Source organism: Falco peregrinus, chromosome 5 (genome assembly GCF_023634155.1).
Source record: "Falco peregrinus isolate bFalPer1 chromosome 5, bFalPer1.pri, whole genome shotgun sequence".
In the NCBI taxonomy this organism is placed as follows: domain Eukaryota; kingdom Metazoa; phylum Chordata; class Aves; order Falconiformes; family Falconidae; genus Falco; species Falco peregrinus.
Window position 1 is genome coordinate 84,810,059 of NC_073725.1, and position 21,874 is coordinate 84,831,932.

A 21,874-nucleotide genomic window follows, 5' to 3' on the forward strand; every position below is an offset into this window, starting at 1 on the left:
GGAACTCGATGGCCTTTCAGGTCCCTTCCAACCCAAACCCTTCTGTGATTCTATGATTCTATACTGTGAAAAATAATTCAATTGCAGAAAAAGATTTTGAACAGGGCCAGAAAGATTGTGTTTGACACAAGTTATTGAACACTGTATTTGCTGTAAATGCAGCAAAAGCTTCTGGAAAACCTATAGCATAAATAGACCATAATCACTAGAGAAAGAAAATGTACATGTCAGCAGGCTCCAGGTACCAAACATAATGCAAAAGTGCGTCACTACAAGAAAGGCCCTGGCCTTTCAATGTGTCATTCCGTCCACATACTATCAGGATTAGATAAAGTTTCATACTGGCCACATGAGCTTGCTTATTCTTTCAGCATTCAGTTTAGGAGACAGTGCTGTCAGCTCCAGTATTCTCAGATCACTTGCACTAAGTAAAATTCATGAGGCATTGCTCATGAATCCTGCTAGATTTCTTTCACAACATTTCCCATTGACTAGGACTTCTGCATGTGGAATATTTACAGGAACAGGCTCCATCTGCCAGTGCCAAAATCTCTGGTTTTAAAAGTTGTTCCACTCACCCTCAGACTGCCGAGTAAGGACTGGAAGAGGAAAAATAGCAGTGAGATAGCAGCACAGGGACTGAAGGGAAATTTCAATAGAAGAAAGGAATGCGGGAAGGAAGGAAGAGAAGATAAATCAAAAGTTGCTGTAACATAAGGGAAAGTGCAGAGGAGACTATGATAGGAAAGGGGTATCCAACATTTGATTCAGCGTTTTACCAAAGCAATTGTAAAAGTAGCAGTTAGCTTGCAAACAGGAAAAAAGTAATATGCAGAAATTGCACATTCCAACAACACAGGCAACTGTTGAAAGTGGTGAAACACAGGTGAGAGAGACCACACACATGCTCCTGGAAGAGCCATGTAATCTTGAGGACTCAGCTGGGGCTATGGATTGAACCGCAGTATGTCCTTCCTCACATTTGGAAAATACATGGTTGTGTGGCAGGGGCGGTAAACAGCATCGCCTGTACGCTTCTGCTGCAAACCAGGAAGTCAAAGTCTGGTCAACTACCATGATATAATGAGGGAAAAAAAATAACAGCACAAACTGCCAGTCATCATTTCCATTCATGAGCATTGCCCGTGGCTCACGTTCGGAATTGACCTGCTCAACCAATTGACTCTGTGTGGAGTTAGGATGCCATCTTGTGAGTAGCTGATAAATTACAGACCTGGGGTTTTGTGGCTTTGTTACTTAAACATCTTCTCTCAGGAATTTATCAAAACACGAAAAATACTCCAATATAAGACAGGGTCTTGATTCAAAATGTTACGTACAATACCTGTTCTGCTCTTCTGATGAATTTTTGATGCTGGCATACTTATTCTGTATGTTTTGATGATTTCATTGAAAGCACTGGGCTAAAAAACAAACAAAAAAACCAAACCAACAAAAAAAACCCTACACAAAATACAGGTATTCATCTCAGAAATGAGCACAGATGGAACTATTCTGCAAGTTCCATTCTGATCTTTTTCCTTTAAAGACACCACAATCTCAAGTTGGTATCCAAATTCCAAGTTCCCTTTGCCATATTGAATACATCATCTTAGCATGCATGCTGAAAAAAATAATACTCTACGTATTTTTGTATCAGCCTGAGGTGCTCAAGATAGAAGGTAATAGTTTAAATCAATAAAGAGACCTCATGTGTCTCAGAAAGTTGGTTGCAGTAGTAGCTAGCTTGAGAACTTTAGCAATTTAAAAATCTTACTAAGATGTTACAATTATGCAAGGTAACAGTTCAGATCACTGGAAAGCACTAGAGAGGGGGGACCCTCATCTGGTCCTTCTGCCTGTACCACTGCACCGAGATACCACCGTGTGGAGCCAGGCCCACCACGCCTTCGAAGGCTTCTCCTGCGAGCCGAAGCGTTGCGGCGGCAGCGTCAGGTAGCAAGCGTCATTTTTCACCTCACAAAAAATATTATTTAAAACCCACACAAGTCTTGTTGGGACTAATACAACGCTCAGAGACGACCTAGCACATCCCACCCCACAGCTGGCCAGAACGTGGCTGGCTATGAACCGGCAAGCCCCTGCCATCGCTTGAGACCCCCCAGGCCTCACTGCCCATTCCCGACGGTCAGCCCCAGCCCGCCACGCCACCCACTCCCGACGGACAGCGCCCACCCGCCATGCCGCCTAGGCCCCTCGCGGGGCTGATGTGGCGGCTGCCGCTGGGCCGTACCATATGGCCCGCCGCCCGCGGGGGGGTGCCGCTGCCCCCCGTGCGCTCGCCGCGCCCGAGCACTAACGCGACGGTGTCAGCGCACCACCGCGCGCCTCCCCCTCTGCACGAGCTTGGTAGCGCCCGCGCGTGCACCGCCAGACTTCGGGCGAGCCCATGGTGGAATGTTTGTAGGGGGGCGGCGGGCAGGTTTTGCGTTGGTGTGCTGTCCTGTCACCTCCCGCCCAGCGCTGGACAAGGAAATACGCTGAGCGGCCGAAAACGCAGGAAGGCTTCGGTCTGCGGTAGCGCAGTTTAATGTCACGGCGCCTCCCGCCTTCCGGCTTCCGAAAAATGGTTCAGCCGAACTCCACCTCAGTAGACGGCAAGGAGGCACCATCTTGAACTCAACCACCACGAGGGACGAAACGGGGAGAGTTAGGGCTGCTGCGGGGTGAGAAGAAGCGGAAGCCGTCGCTGGCTGAGTGAGAAGTGGGCGGCGAAAGGGACGGCAGCCGCCTTTGAGCGGAGCTGGGAGAAGGCGGCGGTGGGCAGAAGCTGCGGCGGGACAGAGATTGTCCCCCCCCTACCGCCCGCCCCGCGGCAGTTGGTAGGCGCCGCCGCGCGGGGCCCGCTGGGCCTGGCGCACATGGCCCGGCGGTAGGAGCCTCCCTGCCCCTCCCCCGCTCCTTTCCCGTCGCGCTCGAGCTGGGAGCGCGCGGCCGGCCCGGGCCCGCACCCAGCCCCATGCAGGACACCGAGGAGAGCCCGGCGGCCGCCGCGCCGCCCGACGCCCAGGGGCCCGGGGAGGAGCCCGAGCAGACGGACGGGCCCCCGCCGCCAGCGGAGCCGCCGCAGCAGGAGCAGGAGGAGGAGGAGGGAGGACAGGGACAGGAAGGCGGCGAGTCTGAGGGGCCGCTGGGGCCCCCTGAGCCGCCCGCCGCCGAGCCCGAGCAGTCGTCGCCTCAGCCGCCCTCTCCTCAGCCGCCGTCCGGCCGCGAAAGCCCCGAGAAGGCGGAGGCCGAGCCGGCGGCCGGGGCCGAGCCCGATGCCGAGCCGCCGGCGGAGGCCAAGCCCGAGCCGCCGGCCGAGGCCGAGCCCGGCGCCGCGCAGGAGAACGGGGAGGCCGCGCCCGCCGCCCCGGCCGAGCCCGAGGACGAGATTTCCTTCAGCGACCCCGAGGACTTCGTGGACGACATCAGCGACGAAGGTGCGGGCAGGGCCGGCGGCGGGGAGCGTGCGGCGGCGCCTGGGCCCGGCCCGTCCGGCCGTGAGGGGAAGGGAGGGGCCGCGGGGGGGGCGGGAGAGCGCCAGCGGGGTCCCGGCCCTGCCCGCCGCCACTGAGCAACGGGGGGGCCGCGGCCGGTGCGGGACGAGGCGGCTGGTGCTGTGCCCGCGGCGGCGGAGCCGTCTTGCCGTCCCGGGAGGGCAGCGGGGCTGCGCTGGCCACGGTGCGCTGCCCGTAGTGCCTGGGCCCCGCACACGGCGCCTTCGTGGCCGCGGTTCTTAGACGAACCTTCCTCCGGGTGATCTGCACCGTGCGGCGCTGGCGGCCGTTACCGTTACACGGCCGGTATCGACCCGTGGGCTGCCCTCGGAAACTGCGATCGCCGACTTTGCTGTTTCCCGTTCGTCTCTGTTAGTGAAGCTCGGCTGTAGAAACACAAGTTTTAAATTGGAGAGCAGATGTTTACAAACTAGGTTTTCATTGTGGTGGTTTTTTCCCCCATGCATCGAGAGTCAAATCCATAGATAAAAGAGCTGAGAAGAGTTACTGCTTATGGAGATTTGACATGGGTACTTTGTGACAAGAAAGTATGGAAAAAATATTCCTGGCAGTTGTAAATTCAGACTGGGGTTAAAAGTGTTGATATTGTCTGTCTTAAAATGGCTAAGCCATTGTGTAGCTGCACAGACAGTGAAGGGAATACCTGATTTTGGCGTACAGGAGTTAGAACTCTGGTGTTTTTCAGCTAAATCTTCATAGACTTACTCAGTTCTTGAATAGCAAAATTACTTCCTTTGCCAGTGTTTGTTCTAGCATATGTGCTGTTGTAGGGTCTGGTGTGTGTATCCTACATGTTGTAGGGCCTTACATTGCATGTATCAAAACTGGAAAAATGTTTCTTAGAGCGTGTGATTTGTCAGTCGGTTATTTCAAGTGGCAGTGGAATACAGGCGATACGTGTGCCTTCTAGTGTTCCACTCCTGTGTTTAGCTTAATAAAATGGCAGCAAAGTATTGGATTAAGGAAGTGTTTGCTGTTCTCAATTTAGTAGTCTGTATAGCTCTTTGAATTTGTATGTTTCTTAAAGAGACTTTGGCAAAACTATCTGTAAGTATGTAGTTGGATTCTTTTTGTCTAGCTAAATGTTTTCTTGGTACACTCTGTTGGCCTCTAGGATTATTATGTTCTAGTCTGTCTGTCTTCAGAAATTAGGCATGTTTTCCATCCTCACTTATTTTATTGTAAGGGATTAATTTGGTTAACTTCTTTGCTGTATTAATACAGTGTTAGTGGCTGAATTCCAGTGTTTTAAGTTTAGTCATTCTTGCTAGTCTGGCTTTCCATCTGTGTGTGTGACTTCTTGAGCTTCCTTATTCCTGTCCCTTTATCCTGATGACTCTCCAAGGAGGACAATCCATCAACGTCACTGAACCAGGGCTATTTTCAATGCTTATAATGTTACATCTTCAAAAACACCTTTGAGCTGGAACAGCTTAAGGGTTGGACTGTCTCAGATGCATTACTTCCAACTTTTTTTTTCTGGAATAGTGGTGGCATGGCAGAACAGCTGATCCAAGCTGAGGCAGGAGGCGGGATGTGTCAGATAACCATTTTGGTGCTGTGAAGCTTTAGTTGAGCTATTGATAGTGGTCCTTAAAACACTGCCAGCTGAAGATAGCTGGGTACCCACCACACCCTGCTTTTCTTGTGGGTGGAATAAGAGCTGGCTAAACCAGCTTCTTACTCTTTGAAGATTCCTCTGTTCACAATTTCGAATTTAAGGTAGAGGAAGGGTACAGTGTAGGTATTTGTCTTTAATCTGTTACAGGTTTGATTCAATACAGCGTATTGTGTTCTTGCACATGAATTTGAATATGCATTCCTTGGTTTGTCTGTAGGCCTATGAAGCCTCTTTTGAGAAGTGGTTATGAAAAAATGTCTAATAGAATCTTAAAATTTACCCTCTTGTGGGTGTTTGTTTTCCTTGTAGACTTCTGTGGAAATGTCATTGTGGGACATGCTTTCATTTTATATTCAGGGAAAATCTAAGGTAACGGATTACAGGTTAAATAAGAAATTTATGTGTTATTTTACTGTAATGTCATTTTTAAATTCCTCCTTTTCAATCCTTACAATTTTTGTAGGCATAGCAGACACTTCACTGCACATGTCCTAAATTGTAGGCAAGTGATTACCTCTCCAGAACTTCAGTGTATTGTCAGCTACCTGGAGAATGGCTTGCTCCTGAAGGAATACCTTGAGATCCAGTATATACTAGGAAGTTAACTTGCAGCCCTTGTCCATGGCGTTCTCTTCTGGACCTTTTGAGTTAGCTTTGAACTTTGGAGCAAAAAGTTAAAGAAGGAGGGGAAGGCAGTATGAAATACCTTCTATAGTAACTTAAACCGCTTTTAGTCTGTGGTAGAAAATACTGGCTGTGGAATGATTGCCAATACCCACTGCTCTGCTTTTGGAAGAAGTCAGGTTTGTGCTGTGTTCTGTTTTATTTCTAGTACTTTGCCTTCCCTTTTGTTTGAAATAGTGCTCTTAAAGTTGTCGTCATCTGTGATTGTGCTTATTGGGACTGGTGCCTCTATCTTCCTGTCAAATTTTTTGCACATCCTCAGTGACTTGTATGGTTTTGTGCTATCAGAATATCTGTTGTTAACTTGGGGGTTTTTAATGAACTTTTCCTGTGCTTGACTTTGTCTTTTCCCAATTATCAGCCTGCTGCTCCCCACTAAGGGCTCTATTCTAACTTGTTTCTTAAACGTTCACTCCTAGGAAGTCTTCCTGTTCTTCGCTAATATTTGTGTCGTATGCTCTTCGCTGAATATTTGACTTCTTCTGAAGCATAAATGTTCTCATAGGCATTTTTTAATAGTTCCTACAAGGTAGTAAATAGTTGCTATAAAGGGGAGAAGTTTGTGGGTATATTTTTGCTATTTCTGGGCCTTTGTTTTTATTACACAAGTTAGCATCTTTTAACTTTTTATTTGTAGTTCCTACATGCACATGGAGAGCATCTTTTTGAGTAAAAAAACCCCTACGAACAGCAACGTTCTGTGAGTACTACATAATTTTGGTGGCGATAGCATCCATTTTTGCATAAAGTTTTGTGAAGTGTATTGCCCCAAATCAGTGGAAAGCTTCACGTGTAGTAACCTGTTGAAGCTTAAAGTTACAGAAGGCCAAGGGGTTTTGGTAGTTTGAAATTCAAAGTAAGCATATTTCTTTACTGCTAGAGATCTTTCCAGCGCAAAATTCTGTAAAAATGTCTTCAAAATACCAATAAATCTTAACACCCTTTTTCATTTGTCCTCATATTCTAAATAATTTTACATGTGTTTAAGGTTTTTGGGGGTTTTCCTGGTCTGTGAATGCTATATATAGTTTGACTCACCAAATTTTATATTCTAATTCAAAAGTATAGTGACGTGCACTTATTTTCTGTCTAGTCTTGCATTTTATAGTGCTCTTCACATAAGCTTAAAACTTACTGCAGATAAGTATGTGTATTTTTCCTATTTATATGACATGTGTGAAACTGCCATTCATTTCAGCATGTTTGGCTTTTTGTGTTAGCAGAATATCTATTCTGGTCCATTTAAGTACACAGAATGTCAATAAACCAGAAATATTCTGCCACTTCTAGCTGCTACTTACTTAGAATACCATAATGCTATCATGTAAATAAGTTGCAGGGGTGTGACTGATTACACCATGAAATGATCAGTAATCTAGACAAGAATTAAAAGGGTATGTTTGAACAGGATAGCTAGGGACAGTGTGGGATTTTATCCTGGGAAGGTTTTAAAAATAACCTTAGGTTAAGGTTATTTGAGAGATTGTTTGGATATCCTTGTCTTTAGTGCTTCTGGTTCAATCCATTGAGGATCAAATCATTGATGTAATTTTTCTGACTGTCCTTGGATCTACAGGTTCTATGTAGTTAGGTAATTTGAGAAGTATCTAAATTACCGATGGGCTTGGTGGATAGAGAGTAATCTAATAGACTTTAATCTGTTCCTCAAGTTAGATGTGTCTAGGAGCCTACCATTAAAAATAATGCAGCGTTGTTGTTGAAGCTCTTAATTTTGTGCACAAATAGGTGTACTTTGTAACTTTTAACTGTTTTTATCCCAATATGGTACTACACAAGCCACAACTGCATCATTACGGTCCTTCTGAATGTTCTCCCTTCTGTGTATAGGAAACTTCAACGATGTTGTAAACAATCTCTTCCCAGTAGAAAGAAGCTTGAACCTGGCAGTGCAGGGACTGAACAAACCAACCCACCAGCAAGTACTCTCAAAATTTATAAAATTATTTAGGAAAGGGGCATTAGTGTCGTTGTATCCAGGGTACGAAAAGGTGTGTGCTTCACTTGCTGCATGGTTAAATACGGCTTTAAGTGTCTTGTATTAGAGCTTCATTTTTGTGTTTAATTAAAGGTTTAGATGGAGTGTTGGGTTCTTAAACATAATTACAGTGATGCTAAGACATGCAGAGCTTCTAATAGGACAGACAGTTTTGAATTATGCTAAAACTCATGTAATTTGGGAGGAACGTACATGTTTGTGGTCTTTTTTTTTAATTGAAGTCAGCCAGTTGCAATTTCAGCAAGGCTTCGAGTCAGAGCTTGGGTAGTAAATCTTAGTTGTCTGCTCTGTCGTCATTGTAAGGACTTGGTGAGCCAGTTTCAATGCTGAAACAAGCTAATAGTGCGAGTGTTAACTTCCTCAATCTAAGGTATTTCATTAAGAAGGACGTCAGGAGTTAGCTCCTTGAAATTTGTCCAGAAACTGCATAATCACTCCTCTTAGCAAGGAAGAACTGTTGGGAGTGTTGTGTATTCACTTCATTTGGTTCTCTGATAGAACATTGACTCGCTACCAAGTTTCTTAAACTATTCTTGAAATCTCCTGAAATTTGCAGTCTTCAAGTTCTCTTACTATCACTATTCTTTTGATCTTTCTGTCTTCCCCTTTAATGATGTAGACTTGTGCCTTAGTTTCTTGTATGCTTTTTCTTTGCAGAATTACTTGGTGATGTACTGAAAGATCAGCCACAGGAAGCAGATGGAATTGACTCTGTAATCGTTGTGGATAACGTTCCCCAGGTTGGACCAGACCGACTTGAGAAACTGAAGAATGTCATCCACAAAATATTTTCCAAGTTTGGTAAAATTATCAATGAATTTTATCCGGAAGCAGATGGGAAAACAAAAGGGTAAGTAATGATAACTCCTATTGGAGATAGGATTGAAATACTGCTTTGATTAACTGTTGATTATTAGTGTCAATACTTTAAGGCTGTTTTTTTATGGTGACCTCAGTCATACTCATCGCTTTCTTCTACTTTAGTCTCTACAATCCTGATGTCTAGTCTCAGTGACAAACAGAAGTTCCTGAGGGAGCTAAGACCTTAATAGCTTGTTAAGCTACAGGGACAGAGGTATTAATTATGGAAACAGTTTAGCTGAGTTTGGAAGACAAATTTCTGTGCAGTACTGAATGAGATACTTTTGTTGATTTTCTGACATGGCTAATAGATAGGTTAAAGGTACATTTTAGTTAAAACCTTAGTAGCAGTGGTTGATCTGTTTATTGCAAAATGGACTGTCAATATTGTCTCTTGTTGCCAGTACTTACGCTTACATTAGTGACTCCAGCTTCCTTAAGTACAGTGAGCCCTTCCCAGGACCCTTTTCCCCATTGCCAACTTCTGATCTCTGTTCCTGGTTAATTGCAGCATCTGAATTTGAGAGAAAGCTAATCAGAAAAGATCAAGCCCAAAGGGAGAGGGCAAGGGAAGGAAAGTTTCAGGGAGAGAAACCGGGCAAAAATTAATCTGATAAATATGAGGTTTTACTGAGTCTTATTACTGTAGTTAAGAGTAGTGTATATTCCTGAGTTTGGGAGGATTCCATAGTTTAGAAAGCATAAAAAAAAGTGGGTTTTCTGGAGTGGTGGGATTCTTCATTCTGTAAGGTAAGCGTGAGAAGCATGAGAAAATTATTCTCTCTCTGTGTTGGTGCCTCTCTGAGACAGTGTCTGACAGTCGTCAGGATACTGGTAATTTTAAGTCTGCTGGGCTACCAGCTGGGTTGTGTTAGTGGCAAGAAGGGAGCTGAAGTACATTCAGTGTAATTGAAAAACAAGAGTGGTGCTTTGAGACACCTATAACTGCAGGATTTACAGTTTCTAAACATGATCTGTCATTCAGCTGGAAGGAGTTGCATGCTTAACCTGCCTATTGCTAGCTCTCTTTTTAGCCCATTTACAGAAAAGATACCAGTTTAATTCAGGTCAAGCCCATGCAGCTAAAAAGTGTGTATGTACCTGTGGCCAAAATGGAGATAATTGCCTTTGACCTGTACTGGTTAGGGACAAGACAATAAATTATTTTGTAGATGCCCTGTACTGAGTTCTTTTTTTCATCCTCATTGTTTGTTTTTATTTCATTTATTTAATTTCTTACTTGTTTTGAGCCTGTTATGTAGTCAACGATGGCTTCCTACTTTCGTCTTCCTTCATTGTAGGTACATCTTTCTGGAGTACATGTCTCCATCTCATGCAGTGGATGCTGTGAAGAACGCAGATGGATACAAACTGGATAAACAGCACACTTTCAGAGTCAACCTTTTCACAGACTTCGATAAGTGAGTGCAGCCATCATGTGTGTCTGTAGATTCTGGGATTCTAATTAAGAGTGCCTGCATGGAGCGTAACCAATCAAATTACTCTTTCAGGTACATGACAATCAGTGATGAATGGGAAATCCCTGAGAAACAGCCATTTAAGGATTTGGTAAGGATTTTTTGGAAAAGTGGAAAGAATATTCAGCATGATATGGAATGATTACTTCATTGCTGGAGCGTTCATGTGAAAACAGAAATTAACAGTGTTGTTCTAAGTAGCAGTAGTGACTGCATGTTCCTGTGCCTTCATCCTCGCTGTCATGAAATAATAGGAAGAACTTAGTGGTTCTGCTTAGTAGTTCCGCATAGGGTAAAACTCTAAGAGTAAATAATAATTTCCGCAAATCATTTAAAAATAGAATTTTGAAAGTATCTTCTATTTTCAAGTGTATGAGACAAACTTCTGTGTTTTTACCAGTAGCTTTGTGAAAAGTTCTGTGGAGGAAGAGATAGTTTTCAATAAAAAACAAACACCAAAAACCCCAAAATTATTTTAGGCAAAAAGTGTTAAACATCATCAAACCACCTTGAAAGTCCACTTTTTTATAATCTGTTCCCTTAGCCTCCAGTAACCAATAGTTTGAATTATTTAATTTCACTTTAAAAACTTGTTTGCAATGGTATGACTCCAAAGTTGCACGCTCTGTGTAAGACTGACTTCCATCTGCCAGGTAGATACTAACTTGGGAAACGTGTTAAACTCATGTCTTAGCCTTTGACTTGCTTATAATCTTTTTACTTCTGTTTTTCTTAGGGAAATCTCCGATACTGGTTGGAAGATCCTGATTGTAGGGATCAATACAGTGTGATCTTTGAGTCAGGAGACCGGACCTCCATTTTTTGGAATGATATCAAGGAACCTGTTCAAATTGAGGACAGAGCAGTGAGTGTCCTGGAAGTGCTGCACATTGCAGATACACTATCAGTCTCATTTCATGGCACTTCAGGTTTTTCTTCTTTTTTTTTTTTTTAATATTTTTTCCCCATTGCTGAAATACTTTTTTCCTCCTTTTGAAAAGGAGTGGTGACATTACATCCTTTAGAATTAGACTTGGCTGCTTAGGTAAAATAAATGCAGGGTTAACTTGTTTGTGGTGTTAGGGTGTTTTGATTGGGGTTTTTTTACTTTGTTTTTTTTACTGGTCCCTGATGCCTATTACTTCATCTGTACATTGTAGGTGATTCAGAAAGACCTGAAAATGCAACGTTATGAGTTTGAGGAGTACTATTCATTAGAGCTTAACTGTGCTGCTTCTGATCACTTTATGCTTTTTTGCTGACTGCAGAGGCGCTAAAGAAGAATAGCTGGTTTGGTAACAGCATATAAAAGGGAGAGTTAGTGTGCCTGTCTGCTGCAGGCAGTTGACTTGCTGAGAACTGTTGATACCCAGAAGTATTTTCTTTAATAACCATTGTGCATTACAGTAGAAAGATTTGTCTCGGGGGTGATGAGTAATTTTGCTCATCACCATGGTCACTGGCCCTAGTCTATATTGCTGAAACCTCTGTAACTTAGCTGAAGGTCAAGAGCTGTATTGTTATTAAGAAACTTGAAATACTTACCTTTACTTGTGAGAAAAGTATATTCTTACCAGGGCTGAAAGACAGCAAGGAAACCCAAGCCTGTTAGGTGGGTTTAATTGTTACCATACAAAGGCTGTCACTGTAGAAATGTTTTTGGTGATCACTAAGTTGAAAAGGTTTCAATGGACAGTTTTCAACCTGAAAAATAAGTACTGTGCATTACATGCATGAAATTAAACTCCACATCTAGTCCAAAGTATCATGAATTCTGAGATCTTCACTTAGTAAATGGATTTTCAAAATGTGGTGCTACAAGCCACACATTAATTCTTTCCCCTTTAGGAATCCAGCATGAAATTAAACGTTTCTGTGTACTTTCTTTTGTTTTTTTAAAATCCAGCGGTGGACAGAAACCTATGTACGCTGGTCCCCAAAGGGTACCTACTTGGCTACGTTCCACCAGAGAGGCATTGCACTTTGGGGTGGAGAGAAGTTCAAGCAGATTCAAAGGTTTAGTCACCAGGGAGTGCAGCTTATTGACTTCTCGCCCTGTGAAAGGTATGGAGTGTGACATTGGTTTGGGCTAAGGGATCAAAAGCAGGAAGTGCATACATTCTGGCTGCTGTGCTTTCAAATCTCATGTGGTTGGGGTCTTTTGTTCTCCTTTGCCTTTAGAAGTACTGCTTTTCATGCATAAATCCTTCCTAGAATGAGTGAAACTCTGCCTAACTTTTCTTTGGCTTCAGGAAAGGTACTTAACATAATCTGGAATAATTGGTCTACAAAACAAAGCTGACCAGTTTCTTCAAAGATGTTATTATCCCAAGGAAGATGACCGTATTTTTTCCTTCTTAGTTGGATGGGTTGTCTATAGTGTTAGATTTCCAGTTCTCTGAAAAGTTTCAGTTGAGTAGCATTTTCCAAATCTGTAGTACTGAAATTAATTTCTTAAGATTCTTTAATGTTAAAGAGCTTTTTAGAGACAGCTAAAATAATTTCACAACTGAGATGCATTTTGTTTTGCTAGTTTTCAAGTAACTTACTTGGAAGCAGTTAGGTTTTATGTTTTATTGTGTTAAAGACAGACTATTTATCTTTAAATGCAGAAGTCTAGCATACCTATAGTTCAGGTTAGCTAAGGTCAGTGGATTTATATTTGGTTCAAAACAAATGATGTTCTTGTGGCAAAACTATAGTAGGTAATGGTGTATTCATTGAGTTAATCTCTCGTTAACATCAATATGGGAAGACTTGCACATAAATCTGCAGTCTTTTCATCCAGAGGGATGCCAGGAAAATACTGTGTCTTGGAAGCTTTCTCCCACTTCGTCATATTTCTCTCCTGTCCAACAAATCCCATTAGAGAAACTGCTACGTGAAAGTGCATTGTATTTAAATATCAATTGGATGAAATTCTGCTTCTATTGACGTATTAGTTGAAGTTTCAGTAGTGAATTTGGTTATTTCTTTCGTAGGTATTTAGTGACCTTCAGCCCTTTGATGGACACACAGGATGACCCTCAGGCTATTATCATCTGGGATATTCTGACTGGGCAAAAGAAGCGAGGGTTCCACTGTGAAAACTCAGCTCACTGGCCTATTTTTAAGTAGGTTGAGAAACAGAAAGTAGTCGTCCCACAATTCATTTCGCGAAAAGGCATTTCCTATCTAATACTCCTATTTTGTCTTTTTATTTGCTTAGATGGAGTCATGATGGTAAATTCTTTGCTCGAATGACTTCAGATACCCTCAGCATCTATGAAACACCTGTAAGTTCTTGCTTTTTTTTGCATAACTTACTGCATTACATTAGTCTTTCCTGTCGTATCTATTTTAAAGGATATATTTTAATAATACACTCTGGAGCTGGGCTTAAAAAGGGAGAAATCCATTTGCCTCTTGTTCTTTCCTGGTTGAAAAACTTCAGCTGAGTCTGACAGTGGATTCCATACCACGCTTTTAGAAGGACAAGACAGCTCAATATACTGCTTAACCTTGATCCTATTGACTCTTTCATGTGATGTTTCCCAGCTCTCAGTAGTAGATGGTTGCCAGAGTACCCAAAACACACTATAAATTGAAGACTACTGTAGCCTGTTTTGCTTTTTCATTATAATTCAGGCTGCTGTACTCATTAATTCTGTACAGCAATTTTTGTTTGTAATTGTTGTATATGTATGTTCATAATAAAAAAATAGAGATACAGGATCTCTGAAAATTGTGCAGTTTCCTAGTTTGTGCTTTAATAATAAGAGTAGAAGTTGCATGTGTAAATATAAGAATATTGCTAACTTAAAAATTCACACCTTTCTCTTTTAGTCTATGGGTTTGTTGGACAAAAAAAGCTTGAAAATCACTGGGATAAGGTGAGTCTATTCCTTTGTAAAGATAACAGCTCTCTTTAGCTGGAGTCTCTATGTCTGGGCTTTATTATGGTGAGAGGAACCTCTAGACTGTTGACAAGAGCAAATGGCCTCATGCCGAAGTGGTCAAGTTAGACAAACTGGCAAAAAGGAATGGAAACTTTGCCATTTATTTCCACAGTTGACAGCTTGTATGCGTTGAAATTCTCTTTGTGGTACTACTTAATCTAGGGTCTAGCTCGAGAGTCCTGTTCCTTGTCTACAAAACCCAACTGGAATGCAGTTTGTTAGGGAATATCTCCCTAACAAGATTTGGATGCTGACTTAAACCAGCATGCTGTATACTGCCTGTTGGCAAGGAATGGGTTTGGTTTTGTGTGTGTCCGTGCAATAGACAATGACTCCTGTGAGTTTTGTAGGTACGTCTCTGTATAGCAAGAAGAAAATTTAAGTGTACCCAGGTGCAAGAAGATTGTCTCCAGTGTACTTTAAGGGGTTTTTTTCCTCACTGGTTTAATCAGCCTGTTTCCTAGATCTTTGGCAGTTACACTGGGTGTAACCTACTCTTTAGTGAAACAGAATGTTTTGAGAATGTTGGTCATATAGCAAATTTAAATAGCAGTATAAAAACATGTTTTGGCATGATAGGTGTAAGGTTATTAAATTGTCCTCAGTTGCTTGTCTGTATTTGTGTTTATTATTGAGGACTGATATTTGTCTGCAGCATTCAGATACAGTGATGAAAATTATTTCTGCTTGTAGTAGCTCTAACAAAAAATTAAAATTATGTGTTTTTAACTTTCTTCCTGTAGAGACTTCTCATGGTCTCCAGGTGGTAACATAATTGCTTTCTGGGTGCCTGAGGACAAAGACATTCCAGCGAGAGTAACTTTAATGCAGCTGCCTTCTAGACAAGAAATTCGTGTGCGAAATTTGTTCAATGTCGTAGATTGTAAACTCCACTGGCAGAAAAACGGGGACTACCTGTGTGTGAAGGTAGACAGGACTCCCAAAGGCACACAGGTATGTGGATTCTGATTATATTCATAAAAGTCGGTTCTAGCTCATGCTGACAGCTCATTTTCTTACAGTACTGTCTTTTAATATAGACAGTGTGAATTATACGATGTCAAAGCTATTTTTCATTTTTTTTCCATTTGAATTTGAGGCATGTGGAGAGCAAAATGTATGTAATGTTTGCATCCAAGATTTGCTTTGACTTCAGTGGCATCTTGGACTTGAGCGAGAGCTATATGCCTCACCTCTTTTTCTACTTGCTGTTAAGCAGCTATTGAAGAACCCATAGGCCATGCTGCACAGTGTGCCATATGTTTATCTGTCTTAATTAAATTGCATAGCAGTCTGAAAAGAAACAAATGCTTTTGTACAATTCTTCAGTTATTCTTCATCAGAACAGAAACATTTAGAATGTGTTCGGTAATGAGGCGTACTGTATTTATCTGCTCTCATTAAGGAAATAAATCTTGACTCTGTGTCTCATCCCGTGTCCTTGGCAGGCTAATTGTGTAGTTGTCCTTCTATGCCTAGTGATAAAATTATTTGCTCTACTGCTGCTGTGCTGGATAATGAGCTGATCTTGGCCTTTACAGGGAGTAGTGACCAACTTTGAAATTTTCCGAATGAGAGAGAAACAGGTGCCAGTGGATGTGGTGGAAATGAAAGGTAATGCCAAATATTTGTGTGGTTTTTAGGAATTCCTGTCAACATGTGACGTAATTGGGGAGTTAACCCTTTTTGATAGGAGCTAAAATACTCATGTTGCAGGGCATAGAAGTGAGAAATCATAACTTTTGTTGCTGTTCACGCTTATGACTAGTTTTGTTTTCTTTGGTAACTGCTTGAAATCAAAGCTTTGCATTGTCTTTTGGCAGAGTTTTGACCTCTTTGTTTTTTTGTTACAGAAAGTATCATAGCCTTTGCTTGGGAACCAAATGGAAGCAAGTTTGCTGTGTTGCATGGAGAAACTCCACGAATTTCAGTGTCCTTTTACCATGTTAAAAACAATGGGAAAATAGAACTCATAAGTGAGTGGCTGAAAAACAAGTGAAAAGTGCAGATGCTAAGCATTTTGCATGGCAGTAGATGCATTAAACTCAAAATTGTCCATGTTTGTGGTGGGTAGTGGGGCAGCAGGTGCTATGTCTGATGCTGTGTTCTAGAAATATAACTTTCTAATGACAGCTGAACTGTTTTCATCTTGAATCGATCCAGGGTCTGGGAATAAAAGACCTACAATCCAGAATAATTTTATAGCCTTGGGAAGCTCATGTGAGGCGATGGCACAGGCTTGGCTCACTTTAGATAAAATTAATTCCCAAGTTAGGTGTTGGGGTCTTCTGATCTCCTCTGCTTCTGCTAGCTTTGGATGTTCTGCTGCTACTGGGTTTTGTCTTCAGAAGTGTAGAGCTAAGGGCGGTTGTTATGACTTGCTTGCAGTTGAGAGTTGAGAAATGTCTTTTGAGGAGTGGAGTTGACTGCTTGTAAGGTAATTGGTGGCATCGGATTGAGATGTCTTTCTGAATGTGTCTTATTTCTTTACAGAAACGTTTGACAAGCAGCAGGCAAATACGATATTCTGGAGTCCTCAAGGGCAATTTGTAGTGTTGGCTGGCCTCAGAAGGTGAGTATTGCACAAGTTCCTGAACACCACATTCATTTTAAGGAGGAAAAAAAACTAGAGTATCATCAGAAAGCATTTGGTATCTCGGTGAATGCTGCATTACTTTGTAGTCCTGATACAGCTTTGCAAAAGCAAAGGAAGAGAAGAGATGCAATTTCACAATGTAGCTTAGTCCTTTGTAACTTTAACTTGCTAGTTCTACCACATCAAATTAATGCATTTTTCAACAGAAAAGTGTGTATTTAGAAACACATTTCAGCTGGTTAAGTTAAATGTTGACTCTCAACTAATCCAGTTTGCACTGTGCATGTGGCGCTTACAATGCATTAGTTGGCATGGCCTTGTGCCTTCTTATGGGCAGTACCTTTTAATGACAAAGCTGTTTTGCAAAAATATTTTATCAGAAAGTTCCATGTTAGAGCAAGAGAAAATTATTAACTTCTTGAGTAGTACTTGCCTTTATCTGCTTTCAGAAAAGCTGCTGTTAGTCTTAGAAATCTAGGGGGTTTTGTTCAATCTTGTTTTCACTACTTTAACAATCACATGCTTAGACTTATTTAACTTTGGCTGTAACGTGCCTATAGTGTGGCTTCATTGTGACTTTAAGAACAGAAAGAAAAATGGGTTAAGTGTCGCTTTAAATAGAAGTGTCATTCTTACTTGGATTTTTGTTTTTACTCATCTCATTGCTGTCTAGCCACAGAGACTGATATGAGCCTGTCTCTTGGTTGCTGTGAAAATTTATCTTTGTAGCGAGGAGTTGTAAACATGCAGTTTGTGGAGTGCTTTTAAAAGAACAGGCTATGCTAGTGTGTAAAACAGTCTGTCTTGCTTGGTCTCTGCAGCATGAACGGTGCCTTAGCATTTGTTGATACATCTGACTGCACCATGATGAATATTGCTGAACACTATACAGCTTCAGATGTGGAATGGGATCCTACAGGCAGATACATTGTGACTTCTGTGTCCTGGTGGAGCCACAAGGTACTCATGCTTGCTTGCTTTTTTTTTTTTCTCCTTTCGTTTTCACAGGTATTGGAAAGGGCTATTGATTAGGGAGGGAAGATGGACACCTGTCACTGATCATGTAACTTAAAACCTGCACCATAGTTTTATATGTTAATTTCTGAGTATCAGTATGTATTTGGGCCATTAGCCTCACTGGTTGTCCAGAATAACTTCTGGAAGGGTGGGTCATGAGTCTAAACCGAGTGTCCTTTTTCTGGATTTTCATTAAGTCTTTATTGGTTTGAAACTTGATCTCCTTGTGGTGAACAGCAGGGTTTATTGCATATGTTACTACTTTTGCATGGTTCCAGCCACCACACTGTAATCCTCTCCTGTACAAGTATAGAATCTGAGACTCTTAAGAATATGATAGAAGGTCTGGCTTAGTTTCAAACTATTTTGATCCTCCAGAAGGTAACTTCTTGCAAAGCTTCAGTGGAACTATTTCGCTGAGGAATTTGACTTGTGCAAGGAAGGCAATCACAGAAAGAGCATCCTGGTTCTGTTAACTGATGGTGCTGATTTTATAAAAATTACCCTTAAGACATGGAGTGAGGGCTGCAGTATTGAGTTATAGCTTACCTTGACTGAGACGGTATGCTACCCTTCCAGGTGGACAATGCATATTGGTTATGGACCTTCCAAGGCCGTTTGCTTCAGAAAAACAATAAAGACAGGTTCTGTCAGCTTCTCTGGAGGCCACGACCAGCTACCTTGCTCAGTGAGGATCAGATAAAGGTACTGTATTCCACTGACTTTGTCTGCTGACATTGATTTGGTGCCTAAGCATACTTGTTTTACTCTCTCTTCGTGAGGCTGAGGCTTGAACTGTTGGGAGTTCCTTTTGCCCTGAATTTGTGAAAAAACTTTCTGCTGTAGGGGACTTCACTTCTGGGAATGATTGTAAATATTAACTGTTCTTTAAGCTCAGAATAGAAATGGTTACCAGCTTTTCTTACAGTTACGGTACAGTGAAAAGGCATAAAGAATAACGAAATTGAATTTAGCTGTCCAGACTTCACTAGCTGCACGTGTACAGAAGCATTTACATGATCTGTAAGCCAGGCAGAATAGAATTACAGCGAAGGGCCTTGCCTGGAAGAGATGTAATGCATAGCCTGCTTAGGCCTACCAGGGAGTTCTTGCAGCATATGATTGTTGTGATTGCTGGTCTGATATCCTAGCTGAAATAAAATTCCCTGTTTTACAGCAAATCAAGAAGGACCTGAAGAAATACTCCAAGATATTTGAGCAGAAGGATCGCCTGAGCCAGTCCAAAGCTTCAAAGGCAAGACACTTTTATAATGTAGACGAAACTTTTGTAACCTGTCCTTAGTTATTTTGTAATGGTGATATGTAAGTTAAATTTCTTTTATAACAAACATCTGTGTTCATTTGAATCCCTATGGTTAGAGTTAGTTCCAATAGGTAGTTCAGACAGATACTACTAAACTGTCAGGTTACATGGTAATGAATCTGGAGAGGTGCCGGTATTAGCTCATTTGGCAAGATATTTGGGTTCTTAGTGAGTTGCTGCATTAGCCAGTCTTTAAATTAAAAGAAAAAGGTAAGAACTTTTCTTATTTAGGTCGGTAGAAAGTACGTTCATGAAAAAAAAAATTGACTTGCTAACAAATGCATCACATGGATTTGATTTATTGGGGAGGTTTAACAAGGTGGTCTTACCTCCGTAGGAGCTAGTGGAAAGGAGACGTACAATGATGGAAGAGTTCAGGAAGTACCGCAAGATGGCACAAGAGCTGTACATGGAGCAGAGGAACGAGCGTTTAGAGCTTCGAGGAGGTAAGCCACAATGGTACTTGTAAAGACTTGCTGTTAACTGCTGCTTCTTTCCAAGTAAATACCCTATTCTGGGGATTCATCCACTTCTCTCCTTCCATTTCCTGCCAAAGCTAGTCCCTTGTTCTCTGAAGATTATTTATACTTCTTATTCTGAATTGCAATAGGATTGATTTTTTTTTTTTTTTTTTTAATGGGAAGAAAGCTCAAATATTGCTGGCTGCCACATTTTGATATCTCATGTTTTACCTCACCTCTTTATGCTTCAAGGCAAGCGTTAGCTTGACCTTGGGATAATACTGTGAAGAGATTTGAGCGTTGCATTCAATCAGAAAATCCACGGAAGCCGGGTGGTGAGAGACAGTAATGCCTTGGGTTTCATTTAGTGAAAGTCAGCACGTACTTGTTGGAATTTTAAAGCACCAAATGCTTCTTATTTCACTGCTGGTTTAAGGACTGTTTCTGCCAAGAGCATGAAGTCCTTCCATTGCTGCCTTGTTTGATGCATTCTGTATTCATGTTTTCTCTGTTCCAGGGGTAGACACAGATGAGCTGGACAGCAACGTTGATGACTGGGAGGAGGAGACTGTTGAATTTTTTATCAATGAAGAAATTATTACCCTTGCAGAACCAGAGTAATTAATAAAACCGTGGTAAGATAGCATACCTCTCAGTAGAAAGCAACTCCTCCTGTCAGCTGTTGCTATAGATTCAGTAATTTGCTTGAGAAAGTTAGGTCTGTCTGCGTGAGTGAATGTGGCGTTCTCAGAGTTGGTTTGTTTTGCCTGTGGCTAGAGGGGGCAAAAGCTTTTTTTAAAAGTCATCACAGAGGGTCAGATTTATGAGTTGTACTGAGCAGAATACTGTGTATGTCCTGTCTTGCCAGAGTGATGAAACCCACAACAGAGTCAGGGTCATCTTCCAAACACGGTGTATTGCAGACTCTGTAAGTTCTGTCAGTACGAGGAATCGTAGTTACTATGAGAGAGAAATGTTGCTTCTTGGAAGAATTGCATGTTAGTGTAATACTGGACAGAGTTTAAATACTGTACTAAAGATTGTACAGCAAGTTGACTGTGCTGATAAACCTTTGAATAGATGTTTAAATATCCACTTGAACTTTGCTGCTATCTTCTAGAAATGCTGGGTAGAATTCAGGTAGTAGCAGATTTTTGTGCACTGTCACTGCTTGTTGCTGACATCTGGTATTTAATCCAGTGCTTTTCCCAGTTCCTTTTTGTGAATTTGTGTTATATATTGGTATGTTGAAAAGAGAGGCCACTTTTGCCCCCTGTTGTAGGAAGTGTCCTTTAAGGAGTTTGACATTGTGGTATTGAGGAGGGAAAAGGTATTTTGATAGTGAAGGCACTCACATGGGACTTAAAACCTGGAATGGGTTCCTGGTCTGTCATGTTCAGGGCTTTGCTTTAAGAGGAAGGGGAGTATGGACGTATGCCTTTTGCAGCTGTAAGTCACCCTGCAGCTTTTTAGCCTCCGTGTATCTAAGGAGTTCACGCAGAATGTGAGCAGTATGCCTCTTGGACCTGTAGCAAAATTAATAGTAGTGATACCTTTGCATATGTTTGGATGTGGCTTATGTGTCCCATACATGTAAGATCCTTTTATGGAAGGAAGGGAGAGATAAAGCTCCCTAGTGTATGGATTGAAACATCAGTTTAATAGGCGAAACACATGCTTGTGTAGGTTTTGAACAGCTAGCATATGTGGTGAGGCTGAGCTGTTTGTATAAAAGCACGGAATGTAACTCACATCCTTTTTTTCCTTTTCTGCAGCACCACCAGATCTTGTGCTGAAAAGAAGTTCGTTCATTTTCAGAAAGCCTACATCAACTTTGGAATTTTTAATCCATATTCTTGCACTCTGGAAGGGTGGATGCACCAGATTTTCTCCATTCTGACACATTGTAGTGCCTTTAAGTCTTGCTGCCTGTTGCAGTGAGATACTGGAAAGGCACTGCTTTTAAATTTTTATTCTTTTTTTTTTTTTTTAGGGTTTGATTTATTTTTTTTTTTTCCTTTTTAAATCCACTACTACCAGTATTTACTTCCTGACTCCTGTGCAGTACTTACCAACTGGCGGCTTTTGACTATTGCCAGTGAGGTGAGGTTCCATCAGTGCACCTCTGTCTTACACGCACGATGTTTCTGTTTCAGGACTCTTTCTATGTCCCGAGTGCATGGACAGATGTTCATTTTGTTTGGGGAAAAGTCAACAGAACCATTTCTCGTATGATGTGTTTTAGTGTGCTGAAGCAGCACTACAGCGGGCTATATCCTCCTCCTTTCAGATTGTGAAAGGATGTCTCCCTCAAAGAGCTGAATATGGAAATAAAAGCAGACCTATACTAAAACCA

General features: G+C 41.8%; 2 protein-coding genes and 1 long non-coding RNA gene across 3 annotated transcripts in view; 2 read left to right on the forward strand and 1 right to left on the reverse strand.

Annotated features, from left to right (window-relative positions):
- The window catches only part of SNX8 (sorting nexin 8), a 29,072-nt gene extending 26,880 nt beyond the window's left edge, over positions 1-2,192 (reverse strand). The window contains exon 1 of the mRNA XM_027779531.2: positions 1,346-2,192. Coding sequence (XP_027635332.1) covers positions 1,346-1,382 — 37 coding nt within the window. The 5' untranslated portion in view covers positions 1,383-2,192. The remainder of the gene's footprint in view (positions 1-1,345) is intronic.
- Positions 2,193-2,641: 449 nt separating this feature from the next.
- Positions 2,642-21,874, forward strand: EIF3B (eukaryotic translation initiation factor 3 subunit B). Its single transcript, XM_055803563.1, has 19 exons — positions 2,642-3,443; positions 8,501-8,693; positions 10,006-10,125; positions 10,216-10,273; positions 10,919-11,047; positions 12,089-12,246; positions 13,164-13,295; positions 13,391-13,457; positions 14,008-14,054; positions 14,864-15,074; positions 15,662-15,734; positions 15,974-16,096; positions 16,614-16,692; positions 17,538-17,676; positions 18,313-18,438; positions 18,911-18,988; positions 19,395-19,503; positions 20,036-20,153; positions 21,294-21,874. Exons 1-18 carry the CDS (start codon positions 2,981-2,983, stop codon positions 20,137-20,139), a joined length of 2,409 nt encoding a protein of 802 aa, XP_055659538.1. The 5' UTR covers positions 2,642-2,980; the 3' UTR covers positions 20,140-20,153; positions 21,294-21,874.
- Positions 3,462-6,771, forward strand: LOC106112252 (uncharacterized). The gene is made up of 2 exons (XR_003552359.2): positions 3,462-5,945; positions 6,464-6,771. It is a non-coding gene; the product is annotated as an uncharacterized LOC106112252 (long non-coding RNA).

Bases quoted from the DNA above. Each gene is read 5' to 3' on its own strand.
- EIF3B (XM_055803563.1), top strand. From the start codon at position 2,981: ATGCAGGACACCGAGGAGAGCCCGGCGGCCGCCGCGCCGCCCGACGCC. The intron at 8,694-10,005 runs GTAAGTAATGAT...CCTTCATTGTAG, and splicing joins GCAGATGGGAAAACAAAAGG to GTACATCTTTCTGGAGTACA. The intron at 16,693-17,537 runs GTGAGTATTGCA...TGGTCTCTGCAG, and splicing joins GTGTTGGCTGGCCTCAGAAG to CATGAACGGTGCCTTAGCAT.